This window comes from Sceloporus undulatus, chromosome 1 (genome assembly GCF_019175285.1).
Source record: "Sceloporus undulatus isolate JIND9_A2432 ecotype Alabama chromosome 1, SceUnd_v1.1, whole genome shotgun sequence".
Taxonomy (NCBI): Eukaryota; Metazoa; Chordata; class Lepidosauria; order Squamata; family Phrynosomatidae; genus Sceloporus; species Sceloporus undulatus.
In genome coordinates this window covers 189,088,633-189,116,174 of record NC_056522.1, presented here as the reverse complement: position 1 = coordinate 189,116,174, position 27,542 = coordinate 189,088,633, and the positions used below count along the sequence as shown (strand labels likewise).

The following is a 27,542-nucleotide window of genomic DNA, read 5'->3' as shown; positions in this document are numbered from 1 at the left end:
ATTATTATTATTATTATTATTATTATTATTATTATTATTATTATTATTATTATTATTATTATTTCTGTTTCCCCCCTCTCCCTATGGATCAAGGCAGGATCACAGCAAAATTGCATACAGTCATACAAATTCCAACCGTTAAAATTCACTTAAAATAACCCTCCTATAACACAATAATACAATATAATATGATACAATATAAAACAATACACTTGCCGAACCAGAGGTAGCATTCAGATTCATTTCTGACTTACATAGTTGGGAATAGAGAGAAAGATAAGCACGTTGCTCATGTCGCCTCTGGTGGGAAAGCCTGCCGGAAGAGATCCATAATCATAGATAGTTATTTGCTTGTTGGTGCTTTTTCCAGGTGTCTAGCAGCTTTGTGGATGTAAATGTATTGATGGCTGTCCAGTTACTGATAGAACAAATCTCTGCGGCAAAGAACACACAGCTTTTGCAACAGATGTATCAGCACTTACTCTTTGACTTCAGCATCTGGAATCGTGGAGACTTCCCATTCCGAATTGGTGAGAAACACTTGGGTTCTAAAACAAAGTTTATAGCTGGTAGTCTCTGCACTGGATTGGCCAACAGAATGAAAGAACGGGGATTCTCCCAACACTCAAACTGATTTAGGCTGCCAGTATTTGCTGTTGTAACCCCTAGAATTAGAGGCATTTTTAATAATCTTAGACATTTTATCCAATAAAGATTTTGGATGTTGTGATAAACTAAGTGGTTGCAGTGTCCCATTCAGCACATGTAGCAGTCACTAGCTTCTTAAATATGTTCCAGTTCTGGGCATAATAACCTAAATCCAGTTGCTAGCCCCAATTACAGTAGACCTATTGAAATGATGGGAACTTGATTAGCTTTGTGGGGAAATAGCTGGGGTACATAAAGATTTGGGATGTTGTGATAAACTACTGATAAGTGGTCTCAGTGTCCCATTCAGCACATGTAGCAATAGTCTGCAGAATGGTCAGACATCTGAAATGTGGTCAACAATATTTGAAAGGCTTGCTTGGCCTGTCCTAATGGATAATGTTCTCCTTTTCAGGCCATATCCAGTACATCTCTACAATTATCAGAGATAGCAGGAGGCTTTTCCGAAAAAAGTATGGCGTACAGTTTTTATTGGATACTCTAAGGATTTATTATGGGTATGTAACATGGCATTGTTCCTTAATTTGTCATATACTGCTCTTGAGTTTAGCTTTCCAAAGTACACACATAAACCATAACTAAAAACCTTTGCAAAAACCAAAACAATGCTGTCTTTTGTGAATTATGCCTGTCAGCTCCCATTTCTTTTGTAGGGTTATGCTCCAGACTTGAAATTTCTTTTATATAATATTTGAGGGTAGTTAATAAGCATTCATTATTTCTTGAAGGTACAGTAGTTACTAATTTTCAAGTGATTGTCTTGAAAGAGAGCTTTGGCTCAAAATGAGTTGGGATCACAATGTTTAAATAAGTGATTAGCACTATTTTTATTTTCTTTCTTTTTCTCATCTTTATTCCATTGGTGTTCCTTTCCTATGTTGGTTAAAATGCATTTTTGAAATTCAGATATAATAAGGACTTTTTAATTGTACAAGTTTTTTTAATTGTACTAAAATTATGTTTCCAATACTAGTTATACGTAAAAAAATGGTTAATAGTGGCAGAGGGGAAATGTGAAAAGAAAACTGAGTACAGTAAAGTAGTTTCACTTAACCCTTTTATATTCATAATGGATGATCATTGCTCATTTGTTTTTGTTAGGAATGGCTACAAAGACAGTGACCTGGCTCCAGATGATCTTAGAACAATAAGAACATCTCTGCATGGATTAATCAAATATTTCCTGAGCAAAGGTGGCACACATGAAGAAGTCCAGAGCATCATGGGGTATATAGCAGCCATCAGTGATGAGGAACAGGTAGTTAAGGATGTCTGCATTTTGAAAATCAAGCAGTAAATGGAAATATAATAGCATATTGCAGTACTACTACTGCAAATATTTCATATTGGGTAATTGAGCTTCTTCAAACTTGCCTACTCGGTTGCCTTTTCCTTTTAAATGGACGCTGTTTATTTTAATTTACTCCAGGGTTTCTCACCCAGGGTCCCCTGGAACCCTTAAGTTTTTCAAGAAGTAGTTGGGGCTTCCACAGAAGGTCATGATTGAAAAGAAAAAAAAATAAACATTTTTTAAACTGTAGATATAACCGTTTTCATAAGATGTTTCCTGAGACCTAAAAATATTTCAAGGGATGCTCCTGAGTAAAATGTTTGAGAAAGGTTGTTCTGTTGTGTACACAGCCTGATACTATTGTAATCAGAGGTTGGAAGTAACATGGTACAATCATATAGTTAACTGCAACTAGTTACTTTACTGCAGTGCTTCTCAATTATTTTCTGTCATGCCCCCCCTAGGAAGAAGAAAACATTTCGCGCCCCCTGCGCGACTGTAAATAGTATCATTTGTCTATAAAATTGTTATAAGTACACCTCTGCATAACAGAGCCTCGCGCCCCCCTTTACGGAGCCTCGCGCCCCCCCTGGGGGGCCCGCCCCACTATTTGAGAAACGCTGCTTTACTGGATACCAAGGGTGCAGTGAGGTCAGATTTCAAAAGTAGGAGAGCAAGAACAGTAAAGTTGCCTTACTGGTGTAACAAGTAATTTATTCTAATTAGTGTTAACAGTTGATATTTTGGGGAATTTTGAAAGTCATGTAACTATCTGATCAATCCTAATTTTCTCACTCAAAAAAGTAATGTGTAACAAACCCTTCTATTACTGTATCTGGTAAAGGCAACAGATTATAACAAATACTGCAGCAAGTAACTTCCCAAGCTTTGGTTGCAATACTTCCTCCCTATAAACCATGATTGGTAAATCTAGAGCCAGGCTCCCTCTTCCATATTTCTTTCTCTCATCTCCAGAGTGAATTCCTCCCTCCTTTCCAGAGAATGATTTAACCATGGTGCATTCTCTGCATCAGTACTAAACTGGATTCTTTTCGTAATTAGGCTTTGAAGTAGGTTGTTCAGAACCTGCTTAAGCAAATAGATGTCATTCTAGGGGTAGATGCAGATGTAACATTAAACCATGTTTAAGCCCACCCTGAAATAATACAAAAGAGGAAATAATTTTATTAATTTCTTATTAAATAAGAAATTATTTAATGGTCTGCTGCTCCCTTTATCTCTAGACAGCCTAGCTTATGGTGAGGGATGATAGTCCAAGAAGATGTGGAAGGCTACACATTTGCTCTCTGATATAGGACCTCTGCTCCATGGTTGGGATTATCTGGCTATTCTTGAGCCTTACTAGTTGCAGTGTGTTTTGTGAGATGGTGGTAGATTCCAACACAGGCCTGGAAGTTGGCAACCTTTACTTGGTAAGGGTAACCATTTTCTGCTGTACTACAGCCATTTCCAGAAAACTAAGCAAGAATGCAGACTACCCAGGTTTTTAAAAAACTGATCTGTAAGCTACTTTTGGGGCTCTGTGATATATCCTACTGCACAATAATAGCAGTGGTTCTATCCTACCTAATCCTGGGATTTGTATTTTAGCAAATGGGTACTTGGAATTGCTTAGTCCAAAATTTGGAATTCCCTCCTAGTCCAGGCTATCTGATGTGTTACTTTTTCTCCTGATGGACCTGGACTATATTTGTATCCATTGGGTACAAGGATATCTTTCAATTTCTGGAAACTTGCCAGGGACCAGCAGCCAATGGCCCAGGGACTGGCACTGTTCCCCAGGGATCATCACTTTGAGTAACACTATCCTAGTGTACTAACTGCAGTTTCTGACAGGACATCATCAACTTCAACTACAAATCATAGGATAGCAGAGGATGGAGCAATGGCAGTGAAAGTGGTGTTAAAGTGCTATAATTCTGTCATATAGGCACACCTCTTGAATACTGAGCATCCCACTACATCTTGCAATTCCCTGCCCTCCATGGTCTCCAGCTTTGAATGTCTGCAGAGGCAAGGCTCAGCCTATTGTTAGAGTCTGAGCATGTTCAAAAGGGAGCTGTGCCTGAGTCAATTTGGGCTGCTCTCATTCAACCAGGGATTGCTCTCATGTTCAGGTACTTTGCACTTCTTGAGAGAATGAGCCAAAATATCTTTGGGGGAAATAATAACAGTAAGAATTGCCTGGATTCTGCCTATTTAACCTGACTCTGTGTGTACTTTCCTTCCTCTTCTCTTTCTCCAAGCTCTTTGGGATCCTGGATGTTCTCTTCAGCCTGCTTCACACTAGCCCAACCCGTGATCAGATTTTCTTGTTGCTTTTTGAGCCAGGAAATGCAGACATCCTCTATGCTCTCTTGCTGAATCAGAGGTACTCGGATAAACTAAAGGAGCTTGTCTTCAAGGTATCTTGTTATTGTCACCTCTTCTAAAGTGTTAATTCTACTAAGGTGAAGATTTTTTTTTTAATATGAAATGTCAATTTTTTGGCAGAAAGTTATCATCACGTTTATAAAAATTTACATAGGATGCAAGGTAGTGACTTAATTTGAATATGTTTCTCTGTTAAACTGCTATGTGGCTTGATTTTAAGCTCCAAGAAAGTGACAGAAATCATTTTATTCTAGGAGCTGTTTTGATGTAGAAGAAAATTTAATTTAAATGCATGTTTCTCATGAAGTAGGTGCCACTGTGTTGAAAGAGGCACATCAATAGAAATGATGTAGAGTACAGATTTTAAATGAAGGATCTTTTCTCGTATGGATGTTACAAATAATGCTGCCTGTAGCTCTGATTCCAAGTAATGATTATGAAATTAAATAAATTTGCACATGTGAAACTTGTTCTGGAATGTAGACCCTTTAATAACTTGTAATTACTAAAATGCCAACCAGAGGTGAAATCATAGAAGTTGGAATGGATATCAAATATTAGCTCCCTACCAATGAAGGGAACCCATAACTGGAAAACCATTTTCAATGGTTTCTAATACATACTAGATAATTCTAGTATACAACCTAGATCTCATTAACATGACTAAGAAAGCAATCCTAGAATGGGGCTATGAAGATAGAAGCAAGTTTGATTCTAGTGTCTGGGGTCAGGTAAGATCAAGAAGATTTACTCCTAGGATGTGGAACGTATGGTCAGATACTGTGTTTTTGCCTTTCCCATAGTGTTCGGGTGCATCTACACTGTACAAATTATGCAGTTTGGCACCCCTTTAACTGGCATGGCTCCATCCTACAGAATCCTGGGATGTGCAATTTTGTGAGACACCAGCAATCTTTGGCAGAGAAGGCTAAAGACTTTGTAAAACTAAAATCCCAGGATTCCATAGAATGGAGCTACAGCACTAAAAGTGATATCTAACACAATTCAGTGATGAAGAATGATGTGAGTCCCTATATTGGGAGAAAGATGTGATATAACAACAACAACAACAACAAGTTGCTCTCCAGCTTCAGGAAAGCCACAATTTACCCATTCTTGGTTTAGCCACACTCCATGTTTGCACTGAGGAGAAAAATCTCTCTGTTCCTCTTGAATAGGGGATTCTGAGGTGTATGTATTCTGTGTGAGTTTTTTGAGCAAATTATAAAGAAATGAACTCATATCCTGGGGATCTTTTTAACTGACAAACCTTCCCTCTTCACAGACTTCACATATTAAAATGATGAGCATATTAATACCCTAAATTATAGTGTAAGTAGTATGTTAACAGGGAAAAGTTGAGCAGGGAGTAGGAAAGCAAATACAACTTTGTATAGACTTTGGTCCAGAATTCAGTGAGGTTTCCTAAAGAAATAAAGAAAATCACAGGATAGAATTGCTCAGTTTATGAAGCATCTATTTGCATTCTGTTGTCACAAGTGAAGATTATTTGCATGCCTGAGAGCTGCTGGAGCATTTTGGATCCTTTCTTTGCAGATTGTGGAGCAGATGCTGAAGTGCACAAAAGTCTATGAACGGAGCAAACAACGTATGAAACTCAGAGAAGTTGGATATTCCGGACTGGGACTACTCCTGAATGACTCTCCAGTTACCACATCTTTCATTAAGAGCCTTCTCAATCAAATTCTGAATGCTGGTACTTAAGATACTTATTAGATAGATACAGCATACCTAACTGAGATTTTTGTACAACTATAAATCTTTAAGGTAAACTGAAACGTAATGAACTGAAAAATAACCCAAATACATGGGTGGTTTCAGTGTATTTTTGTGCTTTAATTGCAAATTTTAAACAACAGATTAGCAGATGTATACAGGGAGTGGATGTGAAATTTAATGTTTTGTCCATCTTACTGTGTGCGTGTCTGAATTCTTACTCTGCAGATCCAGTTGTGAATTACAGGGACTTCATTGCGGTGGTATATTTGGCTCACAGAACAGATATAAATGTCAGAGTGGCCATCTGCCGAAAGGTTAGTGTATTATGTGGGAGGTATGATGGGGACCATTAGAATTGTTAAGGTCTGGGTTACGCATGTTGGTAGAGACAAAAGGAGGAATAAAATCCATCTAATATTGTGCAAACTAATTATGTTGCTTTCGAAGGGCAGCCTAGGTTTTGCAGAATCTCCTATGTAGTTTCCCAATAATTGTTTTAATTCAAAAGCTGAATTGTAATTTTTAAAATTGAGAGATATTGTAACAGATTCCAAACCCTCCTGCTCTTATCTCAGCATTTACTGACAGAAATTAAGAATCAATTTGTCAAGAATATCTTCTAGATTTGGAAGTTTTGACAAAGTAAACTGATTTCTGTTTTATTCTTGGTGTTAACATTCCTTAACTATCTGTTATTCTCCAGTCTGGGTAAGTGTCATATAAGAATATGAAGTCTTACGATGGACTCTATAAGTACCCTCTTATCTGGGACTCAAGTATGTCACCATCTTTCTACATTTCTTCATTGGTTGCTAATCATTTAGGTACCATACGTCAGAGCTGACCCTTTAGTTAAAACACATGCAGCAGCTCCTTTAATCACCTCTGAAGAGCTTTTTATGAAATCCACAGATTGTTCTTAGTCTCTTGCCTCTGAAATACATAATATTGGAACTCAGTATGGCTCCCCCTTGAGAATTAAATTGCTTTTTAAAAAAGAGCTCAATGCAATATGGTTCCTATGCATTCTGCATCTGCCAAATTTAAGGAGCATAACATTAAAATGTCCTACTGAAGGTACTGTAAGTTGTGTATAGGTTATATAGCAGAAGAGAGAAATGAGCATTGTCACGCTAAACCTGGATGTTGTATGTGGTGGTCATGACTTTGAACCTTATAATTGTGGAATGAAGTATTTCAAGAAGTAATACTATACTTCCTGATTATTTCTCGATCACTAATCAAGTAGTAATCACTATTAAAAGATTGAACCTACTCCAGCTATGTATCTACTTCCACTTTTCTGGAAGAGGATGCATCATTCCTTCAGAAGGAACTGAACAGTTTTCCACAGCTGGCTGCCAGATAGAAACTGCTTATCAGTGGAGGGAAGCCAAGAATCTTTCATTAGCAACATACAATTACATGTTGTGAAAGATAGTATTAATAGAGGTCAATTTCACAATTAAGAGAATAATGAAATAACCAATGTAACAATGTCTATTCTATGTAGACTGGATTCCATTTGCTGAATATTCCAGTTGTTGTTGTTGTTTGCCACCAAGTTGACCTTGACTTATGGTGACCCTATGAATGAAAGCCCTGCAAGAGCCTTGGTCATTAGCTGCTCTGCTCAGGTCTTGCATACTCAGGGCTGTGGCTTCTTAGACTGAGTCTGTCCACTCAGAACGTGGTCTGCCTCTTTTATTAATGCCTTCCATTTTATCAAGCACTATTGTCTTTTCCAGTGAGTCACCTTATCTTGTGATATGCCCAAAGTATTATTGCCTTGGTTTAATCATCTTGGCTCCTAGAGATGAATTTATTTATATATTTAATATTTATATCTTGTCCTATATGTGAAGATCTCAGGGCAGCTTGCGATAAAATAAATTTAATATAATAAATAACAATGATTTTAAAAAGACTAAAATGCATTAAATTGTTTAAACAAAAATTTAAATACAGTTGGCCCTCCTTATAGGCGGGCTTGACTTCTGTGGCTTTGAGCTCACTCGGAAGGCAAGCCCAGGCAGAAATAATGGGTGTGTACTCGTGTCGCGCGCCCTTTGTGCTGCCACAAGCATGTGGCCCATTATTTCTTATGGGGCTTGAGCATACGGATCCCGTGCATATAGGGAGGGCAGACTGTAATATCATTCTTTTTGATGGTACTTCTGTTGGTGGACTTGCGTATTGAAAAAAATAGCATCAAAATGGCTATGTAAATTTGCCTTCCACTTGTTGCTGGGCTGTAACTTCCAGTTTCCCCCTTATCATTAACTATCTTAGGCAAGGCTGATGGGAGCTGCAGTCCAACAGCACCTGGAAGATTGCATGTTGTTTGGTCCTTCTCTAAAATGCCATATCCTAAAATCTGATCAGTTGCTTTTGTTAGTCTCTTTTTCGTATTTGGGGCTGAAATAATTACAAAATGCATGATACAAGTATGCTTAGTAACATCACTTGGTAGGCAACAAACCCAGACCCATTGGATTGAAATTCAGCCTAATCATACTTAGGTGTATAGAGGAGAAGTAGGAATCATATCCCTTCAGTTGTAGCTGGACTGCATGACCCAGCAGTCCTAGACTGTGAGGAATGCTAGAGGTTGTAGACCAACAACATCCAGAGGACCTCATGATTCACAATTCTCATACAGATGCACTGAAATCAATGTAGTGAAATTAAAAAAAGGTCATTGCTAACTTAAGTCCCATTGTTTTCAGTGGGTGCAACCTAATTGTTGTTTACAGAATTGGGATTCAGATAATATGTACATCATAAATTATCTAGTTTATTTGTCTAGTAATACATGGCTTAACACTTTTAGTGGTCCTTTCCCAGGCAAACTGGTTTCCTGATCTACAGAGAGGAATTACAGTTATTCTTACAGAGCGAATACATTCAGGAAGCAGAAATAAAGAATAACAAGAAGTCATTGCATAGTGCACAACGTATGGGTCTTCAGCTTGTCTTCTTATGCTTTCTGCAGCTTTTGCAAATTCTACATTCCCAGCAGGATGCAGCACAACAGATTTCTCAGCAGCTTGGCTGGCAGGAGACATTGACAAGACTCTTCTTAAAAGAGAATGCTGACGTCAGAAATGGTGTGAGGGACTACAAAAGTGATTGTGCTAGAGAGGATGAAAAGCGAACTTCTGCCAAAGATCATCAGAAACGCTACTCTTCTAAGGCAGATGGGGAAGATGGTACCAGTTTTGCATCTGTTAATGGTTCGTGTGACCATTGGAGCTTAGAAGATAGCAAATCTGTGTCAGTGCTTGAAGATAGCTCCCTGGCAGAGATGTCGTTCAGACCTGAGGACCAAGAAGAGTTATGGCAAAAGAATCCTTCACACTTGAGTTTAGACCTGTCAAGTGTTGATTCCTATGAAATGGGTGATAATGGGAGCCAGATGGCAGACAGCTTGCCTAGCACCCCTTCACCCAGTGATCATACTAAGACGTTTTCTGGGCAGCTTGACAAAGAACCAGGCGCTGTGGAGGAGGTGGCATTCTCCACTGAACTTTCGTTATTTGAAATTCATGAGGTACGTTTGCTTTGCTTTTGTGTTGCTGTTTTTTAAAATTAGTTTTATGTTTCTTTTTTAAAAAATTGAAATCAGACACCCATCCACCTCCAGCTCACACAACAGGGTGGTTTTGTTGTTTGTTTAATAACCATTGTTTTCAAGGAGGAAGAGGAGCAGGAAGAGAATCACATTGCTGCTTGAATTAATTAATGTAAAACAACAACCAACCAATAAATAAATAAATAGCTTTTCCTCCTTAAGGATGCCAGAATGTTGTAAAAAAGAGTTAAACAAAAATAAGTAATTAAAACAATGAAGTCAAATGTGTCCTTAAAAACAAAGCAAAGCAGCAAATGTGATAGAAACATGCAGCTCTAGCTAATTAAATACTCAGGCAAATAAACAGGTTGTGAACAGTGGTTGAACAATTGCAATGTTGGCACCAATTTCATCTTTACGAGAAGGGTATTCTATAATAGGGATGCCATAACCCAGAAGGTTCTTCCTCTTTTTGACAGACAATGTGGAGAAGAGCCTCTTCTGATGGTATAGGGAGAGATACTCCTGCAGATATTTGGGTCCAAAGTTATTAAGGGTGTTAAAGTAACCTGTATATCATTGTGCCTCCAAACCCCAATCTACACTGAATCCAGTATCATATTGTGATTGATGGTGATACTAAATTTTGCTGAGAGAGCAAGGAATATTTTCTGTCTCTCTCCTAACAGACAGTGATCATCTTTCAGGGCAATCAAAGCCATTTCAGTACCAAACCCAAACATGAAGCCAAGTTACAGTGTGGCTAGATAATCCGCTCTCTCTGAAAATGTCTACAGTTGAGCTATTATAACTCTCCAAGATCCAGATCTTAGTTTGAAATCTTTTTTCTTTTTCATTTGCTCTATTACATTTTGCACTTTTCTGCTACCCAGTTCATAACTGAATCTAAGTTTTCCTTGTAATATAATTGGATGCTGTTTGAGGGCCCTGTTGGCCCCAAAAGTAGCCTATACATTTTAAAATAAACAATAAATAATATTAATTTTAGAAGAAATATTAACACAGATTTCAGTTACAAGGGTGTATGCACTTCTGTGCATATGCAAGATGATGAAATGTGCCATTGATAAACAAATTGATGTAAAATGGAGTGAGCAAGATGCCTTTTGGAAAATATTCTAATCCTTCAAAATGCATGACTGTTTCTTGGAGGCATGCGAAGATGATCTTGTACAGTTGCTCACAGACGTTCTGCTCTGTGTGATGTGGAAAGGCATAGAAAGGTCTGATGCTGCTGCTTGGATTGAGAGGGGACAAGTTTTCTCAGCTCTCACCAAACTGGGGATATCCAATGAGCTATTGCGACCATCTGATGAAATAAAACTCAAGTAAGTTAAAAATGTTACTTATATACATTTGGTATGTGCCACCTTTAAGGGTTTAGCCCTGACAAAGTTCTTAACTGATTCTTTTATACTAAAATATGAAATAAAAGGTTGGATCCACAAGTACTTGGGTCTGCAGAAGGGACTGAAATCTACTGGAATCTGAATGATTTTTCTGCTTCTCCTTTCCTCTGGATTCACAAATTCCAACTTAGAATCATAGAATCATAGAGTTGGAAGAGATCACAAGGGCCATCCAGTCCAACCCCCTGCCAACCTTGTACAGACCTCTTCCCTGAGCTTAGCTTTTGAGGGGGATGACAGAGTGAGGATTGATAAATTAAAATCAGATCTCTGCCCTTGCATCACCAGAAGCAGAGTGGAATTTCACTTTCTCATGACAAGTCCAGACTCAGTATAGCGAGCCTTTGTATTCTGCGAAGCAAGGTATAATTAGTTACTCAACTTCATCTAATAATGCATGGGTAGGAAAAATAAAGTTTGTGGGCAATATTTTGTCCGACAATGTCACTAAGGCAATTATTTCTAGCAGGAAGTTACCTAGAAGCTGATCTCTGACACATTTCCCGTTGGAAAATGATCTCTCCTGGGGCTAAATTGGCCCTGAGGGTGACAAAAATGTGGTGAAATTATTTTTTGTGCCCCTTCCTGGGGACTGGAGAAACTTAAGGACAAAAAAAATTCAGTTATTTTTCAGGCTTGTGGCATGAGAGACCAATGTGATCCCTAATGCCTTCCTGAACCACTTGCCCTCCCCTCAATAACATAATTAGAATGCTGTTTCTATGTAACTGAAAGGTATTTTATAGTGTCTGACTTTGCGGCTGAGTTGATCTGAAGTGGATAGTTGTGTAATTATAAATCCTTGCTTGTTCCTCTGCACTTAATTAGAATCTATAATAGTTGTTGATTTTGTAGCCATGTATTCTTTTTTAACCTAGTTTGTTAGAGAAGATGCTGGAATGGGCAGTCACTGACAACAGAGATGCCAAGTCCCTCCCAGCATATGCAGAAAATGCCTTCTGGCTGCTGCTTATGGTGCAAGATTTCCTGCAAGCAGAAGGTCTTGTGAATTCAAGTCTCTGGACAGAAAAGGTATGAATGAAGCCATATTGAAAGCTACTTGAGAACTATGACTTCCATTGTCATCTTCCAGCTTGAAAGTAGAAGTACATGATTATAAAGAAGCAATTGGTCAGAAAAATACGAATATCAATTTTGGATGAATACAGACAATCACTTATTTGTTTAGCTAATCATTTCTGTAGCATTCCGTGAAGTGTTGCAATTATTAATTTAGATTTTGATTCCCATGTGAAGGGTTGCCAGCAGATGTTTTATCTGGACCCATTTTCTGCTGTTTTGAATGTTCTAAAAGGGAAAACATATTTTAAATTTATGGCTGACTTTGCCAATATCATTAAGGAAATTTATTTCTAATATTTAAAATGTTACTTGGGTTTAAAAACAGTACAACTACTTTACCCATAGGGGATATGCTCCAGGACTTGCTGTGGAAACATGAAACCGTAGATAATACTGAACCCTACTGAAATAAATGACTTCCAGCAGATGTTGACTATAGAGAGAACACCTCTAGGCATTTCTAGCTCTTCCAGTGTGACTCGTAGTCAACTTCTTCTTGGAGCATACCATACTGGAGGACCTAGAAAATGGCTAGAAAGAACATTTTTTTTTTTTTGGATGTGGGTAAATAAAAACACAGGTATCAATCCCAAAGATACAGGGTTGTACTGTATGCCATCTGAGTCAACAATTCTGTTTCATAAATAAATTGACAAATCTGGAAGTTAATTTACATCACAATGATGTTAGGTGTTGCCTCACTCTGTTTTAGTGTGATGTTAGTTTATAAATGCAGTCTTTGAACTTCAGCTAGTACTGTATAGGGACTTCTAGGAAAGTTTAGGAAGAGGTCGGTGTCTTAATGTGATATCTAGTTGACTTAGGGCTCATCAGTTACATTTGCTCAAGTCACTTGTGTTTGATACTTTTTTTACAAAATAAAATGGCGATTAATGGATGCAAGTGAGTGATTGTGGCAGAGAAGAACTTACCACCACATTCCTCCTTCTCTGGTGGTTTTTAGTCTGAAGTGAAGAATCCCAGGGGCCTCTAAGGTTTCAGGTGTATGCACACTCCCTCCCTTGGAAAAGGGGCAGGAGAATGGCAAACAGGAGCATTTCAACAGTTCTCTGACCCTTCTAGAATTGACCAGGCTATAGAATCAAAGCAGCTAAAGTAAAAGCCCACCCCATTCCCCCACAGCATGAAAACGTGGAAATGGAACAGAAAGTCCTAGTAGGCATCCCTCCCCCATTGTGTGAATTGCTTGTATTCTTATTATAAACTTTATACATACCTATCCCTTCCCCAAAAAACTAGGACTCATGTTGGCATACAAATTAGAACAAAGTGCAATATAGGCTGAGTATTCCTTATCTGGAAAACTGAAATCTGAAATACTCCCAAATCTAAAATTGCCCATATGTGTAGCTGAGATAATGACACCTTGGCTTTCTGATGGTTCAAATTATTTAAAATATTGTGTGCAAATTATGTTCAGGCTATGTGTATAAGGTGTATCTGAAACATAAAGTAATTTTATATGTAGACCAATAATGAATATAGGTGCTGCAATAGCACTGTACAAAAATCATTGTTCAGATAATAATGCCCGTTTGTTTGTTTCTTTGCCATTCTGATTTTTTGATAATTCAGTGATGTTAAATTGAACATGACTTATCTTGTTTTCTCAAGGACCATATATGTAATTGCTCCCTTATGGTTTTTCAAGCCTTTAGCTATATTCACTTTTCCCCTGACTTCTGAATATTTTTTCATACAGCTTTTGGAAGAGCTGGTGACTCTCATGGACACTTTGTCAGTCTGGTACTCATCTGGCTCAGAGTATGTGAAACTCTCCCAAGTACAGATCCAGCTGCTTCTTGGATTCATTGGACAGGATAATTTACAGGTTTGTTGCTTTGTCATTCATGTGATGTAATATACAGCTACCGTTAGAAATTAGACTTAGAAGTGGGAAGGTCTGAGCTTAATTGTGATAAGAATATGCCTTGGCAGGCCTCAGACTTGTGCAATCCTCCATTGTCTCTTCTCTTCCTTTATGCACAATTAGAGATTTCCATTTAAAATATGGAACAAACCACAGTTACTGGTAGTCTCTAATTTTCAGGAAGTGTTGTTTGGATAAACCATAGTTTCCAGTATTTGAATTCTAAAGGAAATCAGGATTTCTTTAAAGTGGTAAATACAGCCTTTATGCCACTTCTTTTTAAAGCTCGCTTCACATATCAAGCTAAACTAGGGCTCCCATGGTTTGTTATAAGGTTATTTCTTTGAGTTGCCAGGAACTTTGTAATAAAAGAAAGTGTCCAGTAGAAGATGTGTGATGGTTTGTAGTAACACGTTTTTTCAAACAGTATCCTGTACTTCCAAACTTTTGCTCTTGGCATATGACAGTTGACATATGATTCAATAACCTTGCTGAAGATCAACAGATTTTCCCAAGATAGAAGAATATTTGAAACTATACCTTGATTATACACCAAGGGGGGCAGCTGTGTCTCTCCAGATGTTTTGGAGTGCACCACCCATATTTCCTCTCCATTGGTTATGCTGGTCGGTGCTATAGCCCAACAACATTTGGAGGGCCATAGTTGTCCACCCCAAAATAGCTTTGCAGGAATTTGTATAGCTTGTTTGTTAGGAATATGGGTTTCTCTTTATTTTCTTCTTGCTCTCCAGGTTTGTGCTATGGCTGCAGCCAAACTCAACACCCTTCTTCAGACCAAAGTACTTGACAACCAAGCAGAGTCCTGCTACCTCCTGGGCCAGTTGGAAGGTATCCTGAGGAGATCTATTAGAGAAAAAACAGAAACCTATTCCTTCTTGATCCCTCTTGTTCGAACTCTTATATCCAAAATATATGACCTTCTGTTCATGAACTTGCACTTGCCATCCCTGCCATCTACTAATGGAAGCCCTTCCTTTTTTGAGGACTTCCAGGATTATTGCAGCACTGACGAATGGCAGGTTTACATCGATAAATATGTAAGTTGTGATGTCCCGTCCCCCCACACACAGACATTTGTGCTTTCATTTTCTTGCAGCAGAAAAATTGTTTGTTTTAACCTTCTTTGCCCTTTGTACATCAGATTATTCCAAATATGAAGCAGTATGAACTCAGCACTTTCAGTGATGGCCATGAACATATGGCAGTGTTTTGGAAGGATTGCTATGAGGCACTGATGGTGAACATCCATAAGCGAGAGCGGGAGCGAGGAGAAAGCAAGCTCAAGTTCCAGGTAGAATCATGATGTTTCAGAAGCAGAGAGTGAATTTTTTAGAGGACTTTCCAACAGGGTCATTGCCTGACCTGATGATTCTTGTCTGATCTAAGTGTAGTGGCATCAGTCTGGGATGGGCTTCTCCAAGACTGAATTCTGACATTGCTGTGTGTACAAACATCCTCCTGGGTCAGTATCTGATAGATAATAAAATCACATAGAAAGGAATCATATCTCTAGTCCAGATGATGTAATTCTGTTCACTCCTGCATGCAGATCATTCAGTCCTAATCTATATGGCCCTTCAGTTGTTCTTAGACTTTAATTTGCTAGGCAACATAGCCAATTACAGTCAAACATATCTGGAGGGCCACATATCTCTGCCTTCATCTTTCATGCAAGGACTTGCCTGAGATATCTTTGATTTTGAGGTTGCTGGCAAATGTCCGAGTAGGTCTTTTTTCTGGCTACTGTACTCAGTGAATAATCTTGATTCTGCTTTAATTTAGGTTGTTGTTGGGGTTATTTAAAATGGATGCTTGTGTAAAAGTTTTTGTTTTGCTGTGCTTTTGGTAAGTGCTCTTGTATAACCTCACTAGCACTTAGAATTCTGTCAGCTTAATTTACAACATTTTCCTGTAGGAGTTTTTTGTGGAGCCATTTAACCGAAAGGCACGGCAGGAAAATATGCGATACAATAGCATGCTGAAACAGCTGAATAACCAACACACAGCAACTCTGAGGCAGTGGAGGGCCACCAAACTCTACCTCACTTGTGAACAGGGCCCCTGGGCTGAAAGGTAGGAAAAGGTGCTATTTTCTCTTGCTTTGTCAGACATCATCTCATATTGACTTGGTTTGTTCTCTGTGAGTTTGACAAATTAACTAGCGATACAGTCTTTTAGTCAACGTAACCTGAAACGGCAGATACAGTGTTGACAGATACAGTATGGCAATGGCAATAGCACTTACATTTCTATACTGCTTTATAGTGCTGAGCACTCTCTAAATGGTTTACACTGTGTTAGTCAATTGCCCTCAACAAGCTGTGGACTCATTTTACTGATATACCAAAGGATGGAAGGCTGAATCAACCTGGAGTCCTGTAGGATCAAACTCAAAATGTTTTGATATAATGCTGACATAATCTGCCAAGACCTCAAGAGGACCCCACAGATTATTTCTGCAGATGATGTCATGGTTCTGTATCTGTATGTAGGCACAGCATTGTCAACACTGTATCAGTTGCTTATTGAATTCTACACGTGGTCATTGCCCACTCCCGCCTGGGTGGATGCTAGTCATGTGGGAAGTGACCACCTTTTCCCCAATCCTTGTAAACTTCCCATTTTATTGGAGTAGTGTGAGAAGATTCTGTGGAGAAGCCATTCCTGTACAAGTACAGGTTGAGTCTCCCTTATATACCTCGTGTGTGTGTGTGTGTGTGTGTGTGTGTGTGTATATATATATATGCGCAAATACGGATATTTCATAATCCAAAATAATCCAATATCCAAGACAATTCTGGTCCCAAGCATTTTGGATAAGAGATACTCAACCTGCAATGGCTAGCTGAGGCAGGGGCTTTGCATATCTGCATACTACGGTATTTACAGCACTTCATAAATAAAGGTTAATAATAATAATAATAATAATAATAATAATAATAATAATAATATATGTCAGTGGTTCCCAAACTGTGTTCTATAAGGGATTATGGACTTCAGCTCCCAGAATCTTAGCAACTGCATGCTATGGCTCCAATCCAGCCAGCTTCCACCCCAAATAGGAGCAGAAAAAAATCTGCTCCTATTTGTGGTAGAAAAAAGCTGCCACTTTGCTGCTGGAGCCAATTTTTCGCCTGCTCTGGGGCAAGTGGTGTCTAAATGCCATGCCCCTGAGTAGCCTGGAAGCTGGCCGGTGTGTAATCACCAAGGTGGTGTCCGGGCAAGTTGGGAACATGGTGTGTCTAAATGCAACACCCCCAAGCCAGTTACAAGCTGGCTTTACTGAGCCATCTATTTTGGCCCTTAGTAAGCTAACATCAGTGAAAGACCCATTGAGTCAATGTGTCTGCCTTGGTAGGAATTAATAATTGGATTTAGGTTCAGATAAATAATCTTGTCTGGGAACTTTGAAACCTATATGCAGTAAAATAATGTCATTTGTTTGTTTCTATCATGACTTTTCAGTATAAACTCTTCTAGAAGTTAATTATTTGTATGGTGTATTTTAGTTTATTTTGTGGTTATTATTTTCATCAGGAAACCAAATAAAACTCACTGGAAAATTTCAAATGTGGAAAATTACTCACGAATGAGATTAAAATTAGTACAGAATTACAATTTCAATTCTCACCAGGAGGCCAGTGCCCTCAGGGACAATCTAGGTAAGATATTACAGCTGATGTGTTTATCTATTAATGTTAGTATTCCGAATCTTTTCAGTGTCAGGCAATTTTGTTATTGTCTAAAATATACTTTCCCACTTTCTGAGGAAATCAGCCTATGGTATTTTCATGTAAAATGTATTGCAGTGCAATTAAATTAAGGACATGGCAAGCAGAAGAACATGATAGAACAGACTAATGGTGTATCTAGTCCAGCATTTTGCCAAAGCAGGAGACGTGTGGGATAACATCCTCCTCTGATATTTCTCAGCAATTAGCACTCAAAGCCATCATGATTACATTTAGCCATCACAATGACTTAGCCATTGATAACCCCCTCCTCCATGAATTTGTCCAGTCCCCTTTGGTAAGCTAAGTTGCAGTGGACTTCACTCAGCAGTAAGTGACACACTGACTCAACTTGACTCAGCAGGCTTGAGGCAACAGGCTTGAGGTGGAAGGATTGTTCCAAAGCTTTCGAAAAGCTTTAGAAGGCTCTTCTGATGTGCAGCAAAGACAGGCTGCTAAGCAGACCTCAAGCCCGTTGCTTACCACGTTTGCTGTTCCACTCTGAGAAGCATGTGCTGCTTCCTTTTTTTCTGATAATGTTGGCTCCCGGATATGAGATTCAACTTGAGACTCAACCTGAAAGTATCTTACAAGTACTTAAGATTTGACTTGAGATTTGGACTAAAAGGCTTGAATATATCACTGTTACGTTAATAGGGTTATCACTGCACCTTGTGGTAGAAATTCCTCATGTGACTTAGTAGAAATTTGGTAAAGGCAGAGTGGTGAAAGGGAACAGCTGTGTCTTTAAGCAGTTACTTCATTCATTGGTACATTCTCTAATGAAAGAAATTTGACTGTTTACCTGGAAACCTTGCTTTATCTCAAAAGGGGTGCAGCAAATGCCATTGTCAAGTGAGACTTTGCTCCTGGAAGCTGTGAAGCAAGTGAAAGTCAGTGATATGGAGGATGATATCCTTGAACTGCCAGATGAAGATCCAGCATCCAGTGCAAACATGTATGTAGTGTGCGATGGGAAACCAAGGGCCAGCATCCAAAGATCAACTTAATACTTGTCGGCTAGACATGCTTAGTGTCTTAATTTGATTTCAACATAATATTACTGTGCCGTTATCATAAAATGCTTTTCAAATTTTTCTTAGTTGGTGCCTTGGATCCCAACCAAGGAGAAAGGTGGGCTATAGATCCAATCAATCAATATTTAAAATTACTGTTGGCTCCCGGATATGAAATTCAACTTGAGAAGGTGTTAGCAAAATGTAGAAATTACCATGTCATTTTATAAAAATACTGTCTCTCCAGAGGAAAAAAGAGAGACCGTGGTATACTTAACATTGCATGCAGGATAAGAATGAAGTTGTATCTTCTGAGTAGGAATTTTTGCAACATCCTACTCCATAACATTGTTTTCAATTTTTTTTTAAAAAAAACCTATTAACATTAACAACAAGACAGCAAAATATCCTAGAGAGCCAGCCTTCAGGGTAGGGCAGAATTTGCAATAAGGTATCAGGTGGTATTATCTGGCAAAGCTGCAAACTTTAATCAGGAACACGTTACAGTGCCTGCCGAAGCATATATATTCTGACTGCATCCTAATGTAAGCCATATTTTGGCACTCAGTTCTGCAGTTATTCATTGTATGGAGTATAAGAGAGAGATACCAAACCATTGGCTCCACCATCACAGCCCTACCTCTCTCCAGTCTGCATTTTGGGAGCTGCAGTTGAAGGGGGAGTCTGCTCATTTCACACTGCAGCTATTTCCATGTGGTGTAGCATGCATTCATCTTGTACCAAAAGGGTTTACGGTAATCCTGCTAGTTTTCATGCATTAATGCATTCTGTCAAGTTATCTAGAAAGCAGGTATATTATCATAAATCTTTTAACCTTAGCAAAGAGCTGAGCCCAGGATCACATCCTCCTTTACGGTAGCGTCGTTCTTCTTAGAATGACATTCTCCTTCCCACATTCACTATAGTTAAAGAAAGTACCTGACCCAACTTAGCTATATCTGGTGCTAACCAAGTTTCCTCTCAAGCAAGATCTGAGGATGGTTAGAGAATCCTGGTTAAGGGTAGATCATGATTAGTGCTAATTGCAAGATTGGTAGACTTGGTTACGGTTGATTAACTATGATTAAGGTTGGAGATGAGATCTTTTTTCCAGACAAAGTGCACTTCCAAATGGAGGGCTCTTTGCTCTACCATCCAAAGTCATTGTGCAGCTATCGTCTTTTTAACAGTTTTTCTATAAGAGAAAAAAAAAGATGGAAGAAACAGTGGGGAAACGGTAGGATTATACAGGGAAAATAACATTGCCTTGAAATTCCATGACTGATGTAGAATGGTTAAACATTGAAAGTTTAGTCAGGGAGCACCCTTCTCAGCTTTTACCTCCAGTTACGTGACTAGAGCTGTAATATTATCATTGACCAGGGTGGATTTGAGTGTTTTCATAAAATGTGCTTAAAGATACTTAACCTTGTTCTTCCCATTTTTGGAACTCAAATTATCATCTTGTATTGCTGTTGCAGAGATGAGAAGGAAGAACAGAGCCAGAAAGAAAAACTAGTGCTCTCTGAAGACTGTGAACTTATTACAATAATTAATATAATACCTGGCAAACTGGAGGTCACTACCCAACATATTTATTTTTATGATGGAAGCATTGAGAAAGAGGAAGGTAAGGTCTTGGATAGACTTTCTTTGTATCATACAGCACTATAAAGTCAGTTTGGTAACCCCATGTCAAGTTTTGAATATAACTGCAATGAAACATATTATTTAAAGATAGTTTAGACATTTGGCTACAATCCTGCATTACATGGGGGGAAAGTATGGGCAGCAACTCAGCCTAATGGTAAGTTATTGGCAAGAGAATCTGCTCAGCAATAGGAAGTTTGAGGTACTATCTGTGTTCTTTGTGTTGCCTGCATTGTAAACTTTCTTTCAGAATTAAATGAAATTCCATGGCAAAATATTACACATAGAATTTAGTTAATTACTCTGATCTTTCCCCAGTAATACCACACATGGAAATTTATACTGGTACAGGAAGAGGCATTTGAGATGCCTGCTTGTGCAACATGTATGTAGATCAGGGATACTGACAACTGTTGATTTACAGGGAGTAGAGTATGTATATGCATCTACCATTGTGTTATATAAATATGCAGATGCAGACATGCTCAGCCCCCCCTCCCCCCCCACAACTTTTGTACTGTATTAGGGAATTGCACCTAACATGTTATAGTTCAGAGGTTGAGCTATAATTCATTTCTGTCCACCGAAGCGCCTTCCAGATAACTAAGAGTGCATCTACACTGTAGAAATAATGTAGTTTAACACCACTTTAACTGTCATGACTCCATCTTACAGGATCCTGGAATTTGTAGTTTGGTGTGGGACCATCACTCTTTGGCAGAGAAGGCTAAAGATTTGAAACTACACATCCCAGGATTCCCTAGAATGAGGCTATAATACTTAAAGTGGTGTCAAACTATATTATTTCTACAGTGTAGATGCACCCCTAGACAACAATTCATATCATCCACAATCCATATAGATGTTCTGGTTGAAGATTGGGGAATGCAAGGTTGAGGAGATCTGGGGTTTAATGGACTATGGTCATTAAATTGCAGGGATTTGTGATTCAGATTATATTACAAGATCATTATGGACATATTTTCTTTTCTGAACCATTGAACCAGGCTTCCTTGCCCCTTATGATAGCAGTATATGTGTAGTTGCTTAACATATTTCAGAATAATAATTGAAATTCTTCTCTCTCCAGGTATAGGTTTTGATTTTAAATGGCCTCTTTCTCAAATTCGAGAGGTTCACTTGCGTCGCTATAATTTAAGGAGATCAGCCTTGGAGATCTTCTTTATTGACCAAACTAACTACTTCCTTAACTTTAAAAAGGAGGTATGTATTTTTTTAAATTTTATTTTTAAAGATACAATAATAATCCATTGTTATGTACAGGACTTGAAGTTAATTCTAATATTACATAAACTATAAAAATACTTCTCCGATTGCTAACATGTTTTCTATGTACCTTACAATTTTTATCTTTTTTATTACATCCCAAATCACCTTACCCTTTCCCTTCCCTTCCCTTCCTCCCACCCTTGAACAATTATTTTTTTGCTTGACTTGTTTCTCGAGCAATATTATAATTGCATTCTTACTACTAGTGGTCGTTACCGACTTTTGGTTAATATTGGTTTGTGATTTGTTACTGGTATGCTATGTCATACCTCTTACATCTCTTACTACAATACTTGGAGTTGTTGTTTGTAGTTGAAACATATAATAGATCATACCTAGCATACAAGAAAGGTCGCATATATAAATAAAATTTTGTTCTTATTTAAAGCCTACAGCTGTTTTTGCATATATTCTTTCTAAGAGATCCAAAGGGCTACTAATACAAGATATCATATCCAAATTTTGTTACAAAATTCTTTAAGCCGGGTCCAATCATCTTCAGAATCGTCTATCCATTTCCCTCTTAAATACATTGTAAGTTTATCCAATTCTAACATTTCCAGACTTTTCATAAAGGATCTTCATGCTCAAGAGTAAAATTCCTAAAACTGTTAGGTTACTTCTAGAGATTGCCTCCTAGGTTGCATCTGTACTGCAGAAATAATCCAGGTTGATGCCACTTGGCTCAGTGCTATGGAATTCTGGTAATTATAGTTTGTTGTGGCACCAGAGTTCTCTGACAGATAAGACTAAATGTCCCACGAAACTACAGTTCCCAGGATTCCATAACATTGAAGTTAAACCTGGATTATTCCTACAGTGTGGATATAGCCTTAGTGAATGTCAACTCGGTGTCTACTCAGCTGCACAGTTCAAAAACATTCCTGGTAGTGCTTTTTTAAAAAGGCACACAGAACATGTGATGATGGAGCAGCTAAAGACCTTTTCTCTCATTATACCCCAAGTGCAAATGTTAGTTCTTAACAGAGCAGACCTCCTGAAACAATAGAGATTACAGAAGTGCTGATGTACCAAATTCCTATTGATTCAGTGGATCTATTCTATTTTAGTTTGGACTAACAACCGGATTTAGACCTAGAACTTTTAGGTGTACCTCAGTTGTTATTGTTTTAATTTTTAAAAAAGCATGGATAAAACTGTTAACATGTGAATGTAATACACATGCTTGAAAGCCATGTATCATACAGATATGGTCTACAGAGTATTGGGGTTGGTTGCAAAACCTTACTTGGCCTGTTAACTTTTTTAAAGAAGACTAGGGTCCAAAATTGCAGAAATAATCCACTTTGAGACCGCTTTAACTGCCTGACTCAGCGCTAGGAAATCCTGGGAACTGTAGTTTGTTGTGGCACCGGAGCTCTCTAACAGTGAAGGCTAAATGTCTTGGCAAACTACCTTGGCATTGAGCCAGGGCAATTAAAGCGGTCTCAAACTGGATTATTTCTGCAGTGTGTTTTGGACCTTGGTTTCATCATGTGTATTAACACCGCAACTGGATAGCCAATGAACAAACTATTTGTGTAAAAATAGTTTCCAGAATCTGATTATTCTCTGACAGGAGTTGAATGCTTCTGTGCCAGAGCTTGAAAATAATAAATTATAAATAACATGGTCTGCCTGTAGTGAGTTCCTTAAAGGGGCTTTATATAGGGCTTTATATGGTGATTTATAGAAGTTACATTTGAAAAGCAATACATAGATTGTGAATGATATCACTTTATTGATGTAACAAGTAGTGCTTTCTGGCCATGTTTATAGTCACATTTAAAGGGCGTTTTAGACCTTTTAGAGGCATTTTGACTGTGTTTCCCACATTTTATGTCATTCTCTAGCATCTTTGTAATTAATAGTACACCCAGAAATTCAGCTCTTTAGAAGGAGAGGCAACAGATCTGCTATATCCTGTTATAGCGTAAAGCATAAAGATCTATGAATCTTTGTAATCCTAAATGTTCAAAAAGCTTTTAAAGGTTTATTTATTCTTTTAAACGAGAGTAAAAAAGAACACCAGAGACATGCATTTATCATTGTTAAGCTGTTATGCTGGCAGCTAAATAGTTTTATAAATAAACTCTGTGAATTGGCCTTTTTAAAAGGCAGTTATTTATATTTTGTAGAAAGTGGAAGGGAAAATGTTTGGCTAAATTGATATGTGTATTGTGTGCGCCTGTAGGAAGAAGATCCATAAGGGACAAATGCTCATTCTGTGCAGAATACAATTTATTGGTATTTTATTGGACAAGTCACACAGTGTACCTTCTTTTTTGTAGGCTAGAAATAAAGTGTATAGCCGGATCCTATCACTGTGCTCTCCAAATATTAGTGGGACAAGATCTCCCCAAGAATTATTTAAAGCATCAGGACTGACCCAGGTAGGATGATATTACCAGGAATGGTTTGGAAATTTTATTTTTAATCAATGTCTCCTGATGACATGAGGAATTATCTTGCTTCCTCTTATAGTTTTTAAAAAACCTTAACAGCCTGAACCTCATTTCCAAGAGTTACTGTACTTGGATGACAGACATTGTGGTTAAATTGCAGCATTTTTATTGAGAAATAGTTTCATCCAAAATATCTCATGTTTGAATCAAGAGCAGAAAATCTGGCTGTCGGCTGGGGATTTTGTCTTCAATCATAGGCTACTGTGAATTGTTTGAATATTGTGGGATAAAAATCCAAATGAAGGAATGTATATTCCCTTAATTTTGTCAGGTGGTTGGTTGGTTACTTGATGCAGTGATAAAATGTGTGATTTCCTGGTTAGATGTGTGATTTCCTGTCCTATTCATTAATACCTTCAATATTGCTTTTGTTTAATCTTTAGAAATGGGTGAACAGAGAGATTTCCAACTTTGATTACCTCATTCAGTTAAATACTATGGCAGGACGAACCTACAATGACCTTGCACAATATCCTGTAGTAAGTTTTTTTGTCCATTGTTTCAGTAAGATTCAGTATAAGCATTTTACAAAAACCAAAAACCCACAGATAGCAGATTTTAATAAGACCTCTTTCCCCCATTTATTCAAGTTTCCGTGGATCCTACGGGATTACACTTCTGAAGAACTGGATCTGAATAATCCTGCAGTATTCCGAGATTTGTCCAAACCCATTGGTGTGGCAAATGAAAAGAATGCCAAGGCTGTACAAGAAAGGTACTTTATTTAAAGTAATTAATTACTCAGAAGTATTAAGTCAATATTGTCATATTATATTTTGGTTTGCCTTTAGTTTCTGTTCCGATAACTGATGCTGGTTCTATTGATAGCAAAGAACTTCATGAAAATGATATACAGTGCACCCACGTCATACACAGGTGCGCCTTACATGACTTCCAGCATGCGCTAGAAGCTGCGCCAGAAAAAGCCCTCACGCACCCCGCGGGCACAAGCCCCATTACTTCTAATGGGGCTCTAGCATACGCAATATTTCCCTTATGCAGGGGGGTCCGTAATCAATCCCCCGCATAAAGGAAGGTCCCACTGTAGGTGGGAAAGAATAATGCTGGTTATTTTTAGACACTTTGTGACCCAAAGCAGCATGAAGGTAAGCAATAAAGGAAAAAGACCAAATATTCACATTTTCTTTGGGAACTAGTTTCTTGCTGATACTTTGTACTGTCTTTGGTCATGACTGCTTTGTAGAAACCTGGCAGGTGGCATCCTAGACCTTGTGTAATATACATCAGAGTTTGGAAGTAACAATATTACTTTCTTAAGTTTAGTTTTAAAGAACTTTTTTATAGGTTCTTCAACAGACGTTCTTCAGTGTTATCTCCTTTCCTTACCCATTGTATTTTTAAGAGAACAAAACACCAATGTGTCATGTACCAGATAACGCACTGCGTTACTCGTTTAAGCACCATAAGGAATAATGACAACAAATTGCTTTCAGTCACTAAAAGTAACAGAAGAAGCTTTTTAAAAAGTAGCTTTACAGGAATTCTGGAATTCACATACCCATTTACACCAAAAATCTAGCCTGTCGAATGATATATATAAAATTGTGCCCTGTCTGATACTGTCTGGAAAATATGGTAGTGAAGCAATAAGTATTACATATTACAAAGTTTGGCGAGTCACCAGAGCTATCTGACAGAGACTAAGGTGGGTTACAAACGGCCCTCAAGGGGCCGTTTTCCCACCGCCGCCATTCGCTGCGTAGGGAAGCCCCAGCTGCCAGACCGCGAGGCTTCCCTGCGCAGCAAAAAAGGAGCGGCGAAATGCCGCTCCTTTTTGGAACGCGAAAGTGGCGCCGCGAGGGGTGGAGTGCGCCCTCGCGACGTCACTTCCGCCGCGACACGTCTGGACGCACAGCGTCCAATACGTAAAAATGGCGGCGCCCATGTGGATGGGCACCACAAAAAAGTACGCCCTCCGCACGTACTGGGTGGAAGGGCCGTCAGGAAGGTAAAAACCTTCCTAACCCTAATATGGCCCTTCCTAACCCTAGTACGCGCGGAGCGCGTACTTTATGGCGGTTTATAACCCGCCTAAATATCTCACAAAACTACAGATCCCAGAATTCCATAACATTGAACCATAGCAGTTAAAGCAGTGTCAAACTGCATGAATTCTGCAGTGTAGATGCAGCCTCAGAAACAAGCCAATGGATTCAAATTACAAGAAAAGAGATTCCACTTGATCATTTGGAGGAACATTTTTACTGTTTTCAGTGCTGTCTGAAAGTGGAATAGACTGCCTCAGAGGGTGGTGGGCTATCTGTCTTTGAAGGTCTTTAAACAGAGGTTCTCTGAGCATCTTTCAGGAATGCTTTAGTTGTGTATTTCTACATGGCAGGAGGTTGGAGTAGATGGCCTTGTGGTTCCTTCCAGCTCTTAAGATTCTACAATTCTTTGTATTTAGTCAGGTTTTCCAAATTAAACCCAATGCAAAACCCTGTAAAAAGGCCAGTCCTCAGCATAGGTACTGCTGGTGTGACTGTCTTCATTACTACCAATAGGACATAGCAAGCTAAATGGGTGGGGACGGGATTCTAAAGTTTCTGTCTCATCCATCTCAGCATCTCCTTCAGCCACTGAAAAAAAAAATCAGCCAGTTTTAGAATAATGGAAGCTTTCTCATTCTCCTCACTTCTCTCTTTTTAGGTATGAGAACTTTGAAGATCCTCTTGGAATTATTGACAAGTTCCACTATGGTACTCACTACTCCAATGCAGCTGGGGTTATGCATTACCTCATTCGAGTAGAGCCTTTTACCACGTTACATATCCAGCTCCAGAGTGGCAGGTATGACATGAACAAATAGGAAAAGGCTTAATTCTTGTAGTCTCTTTTATGGTTGAATTGTCATCTTTCTGAGAAACACGCTTCTCTTTAATATTTTATTTTCCTCTACCTTGAATAACTGAAGGTTACATGGTTGTGTTGTGATGGGTCCTCAGAGATTTCAGATAAATATTACCACCACCCCACTAACATTGCAGGGAAGCCATAAGTCTTACAAAGCCTTTGATAAAAACAAAAACACCTCTTCCCCCCTCTCCCAAATTCACTTTCTTCTGACAGAACAGGAATGCATTTCTTCTAAATTGCCAGCTAGAATATTAGCATAACATTGCACTCCCATGCCAAAACATAGAATGATAACTAGGCTGGTTAAAGCAGGGAGGCAGACTTCTGAACCACAGGACCAATCCAACCTACAGATGGTCTGAATCTGGCTCACTTGGGGTTCTCTTGAAGGGTGTCTGTTCTTCAAAAGAAAAGGGTCTTTGT

The 27,542-nt window shown here is 38.5% G+C and overlaps 1 protein-coding gene across 4 annotated transcripts in view; it reads left to right on the top strand.

The window, feature by feature from the left end:
* NBEAL1 (neurobeachin like 1) overlaps positions 1–27,542 on the top strand; it is a 125,217-nt gene that overhangs the window by 70,938 nt on the left and 26,737 nt on the right. For all 4 annotated transcript variants that reach the window (XM_042470460.1, XM_042470448.1, XM_042470437.1 and 1 more), the window contains 21 exons: positions 371–530; positions 1,064–1,166; positions 1,771–1,927; positions 4,228–4,386; positions 5,912–6,071; positions 6,320–6,408; positions 9,090–9,647; positions 10,842–11,017; positions 11,977–12,130; positions 13,905–14,033; positions 14,825–15,130; positions 15,235–15,384; positions 16,009–16,166; positions 17,631–17,755; positions 18,656–18,782; positions 20,322–20,470; positions 21,581–21,714; positions 24,072–24,173; positions 24,629–24,724; positions 24,836–24,960; positions 26,913–27,053. In XM_042470460.1, coding sequence (XP_042326394.1) covers positions 371–530; positions 1,064–1,166; positions 1,771–1,927; positions 4,228–4,386; positions 5,912–6,071; positions 6,320–6,408; positions 9,090–9,647; positions 10,842–11,017; positions 11,977–12,130; positions 13,905–14,033; positions 14,825–15,130; positions 15,235–15,384; positions 16,009–16,166; positions 17,631–17,755; positions 18,656–18,782; positions 20,322–20,470; positions 21,581–21,714; positions 24,072–24,173; positions 24,629–24,724; positions 24,836–24,960; positions 26,913–27,053 — 3,458 coding nt within the window. The remainder of the gene's footprint in view (positions 1–370; positions 531–1,063; positions 1,167–1,770; positions 1,928–4,227; positions 4,387–5,911; positions 6,072–6,319; positions 6,409–9,089; positions 9,648–10,841; positions 11,018–11,976; positions 12,131–13,904; positions 14,034–14,824; positions 15,131–15,234; positions 15,385–16,008; positions 16,167–17,630; positions 17,756–18,655; positions 18,783–20,321; positions 20,471–21,580; positions 21,715–24,071; positions 24,174–24,628; positions 24,725–24,835; positions 24,961–26,912; positions 27,054–27,542) is intronic.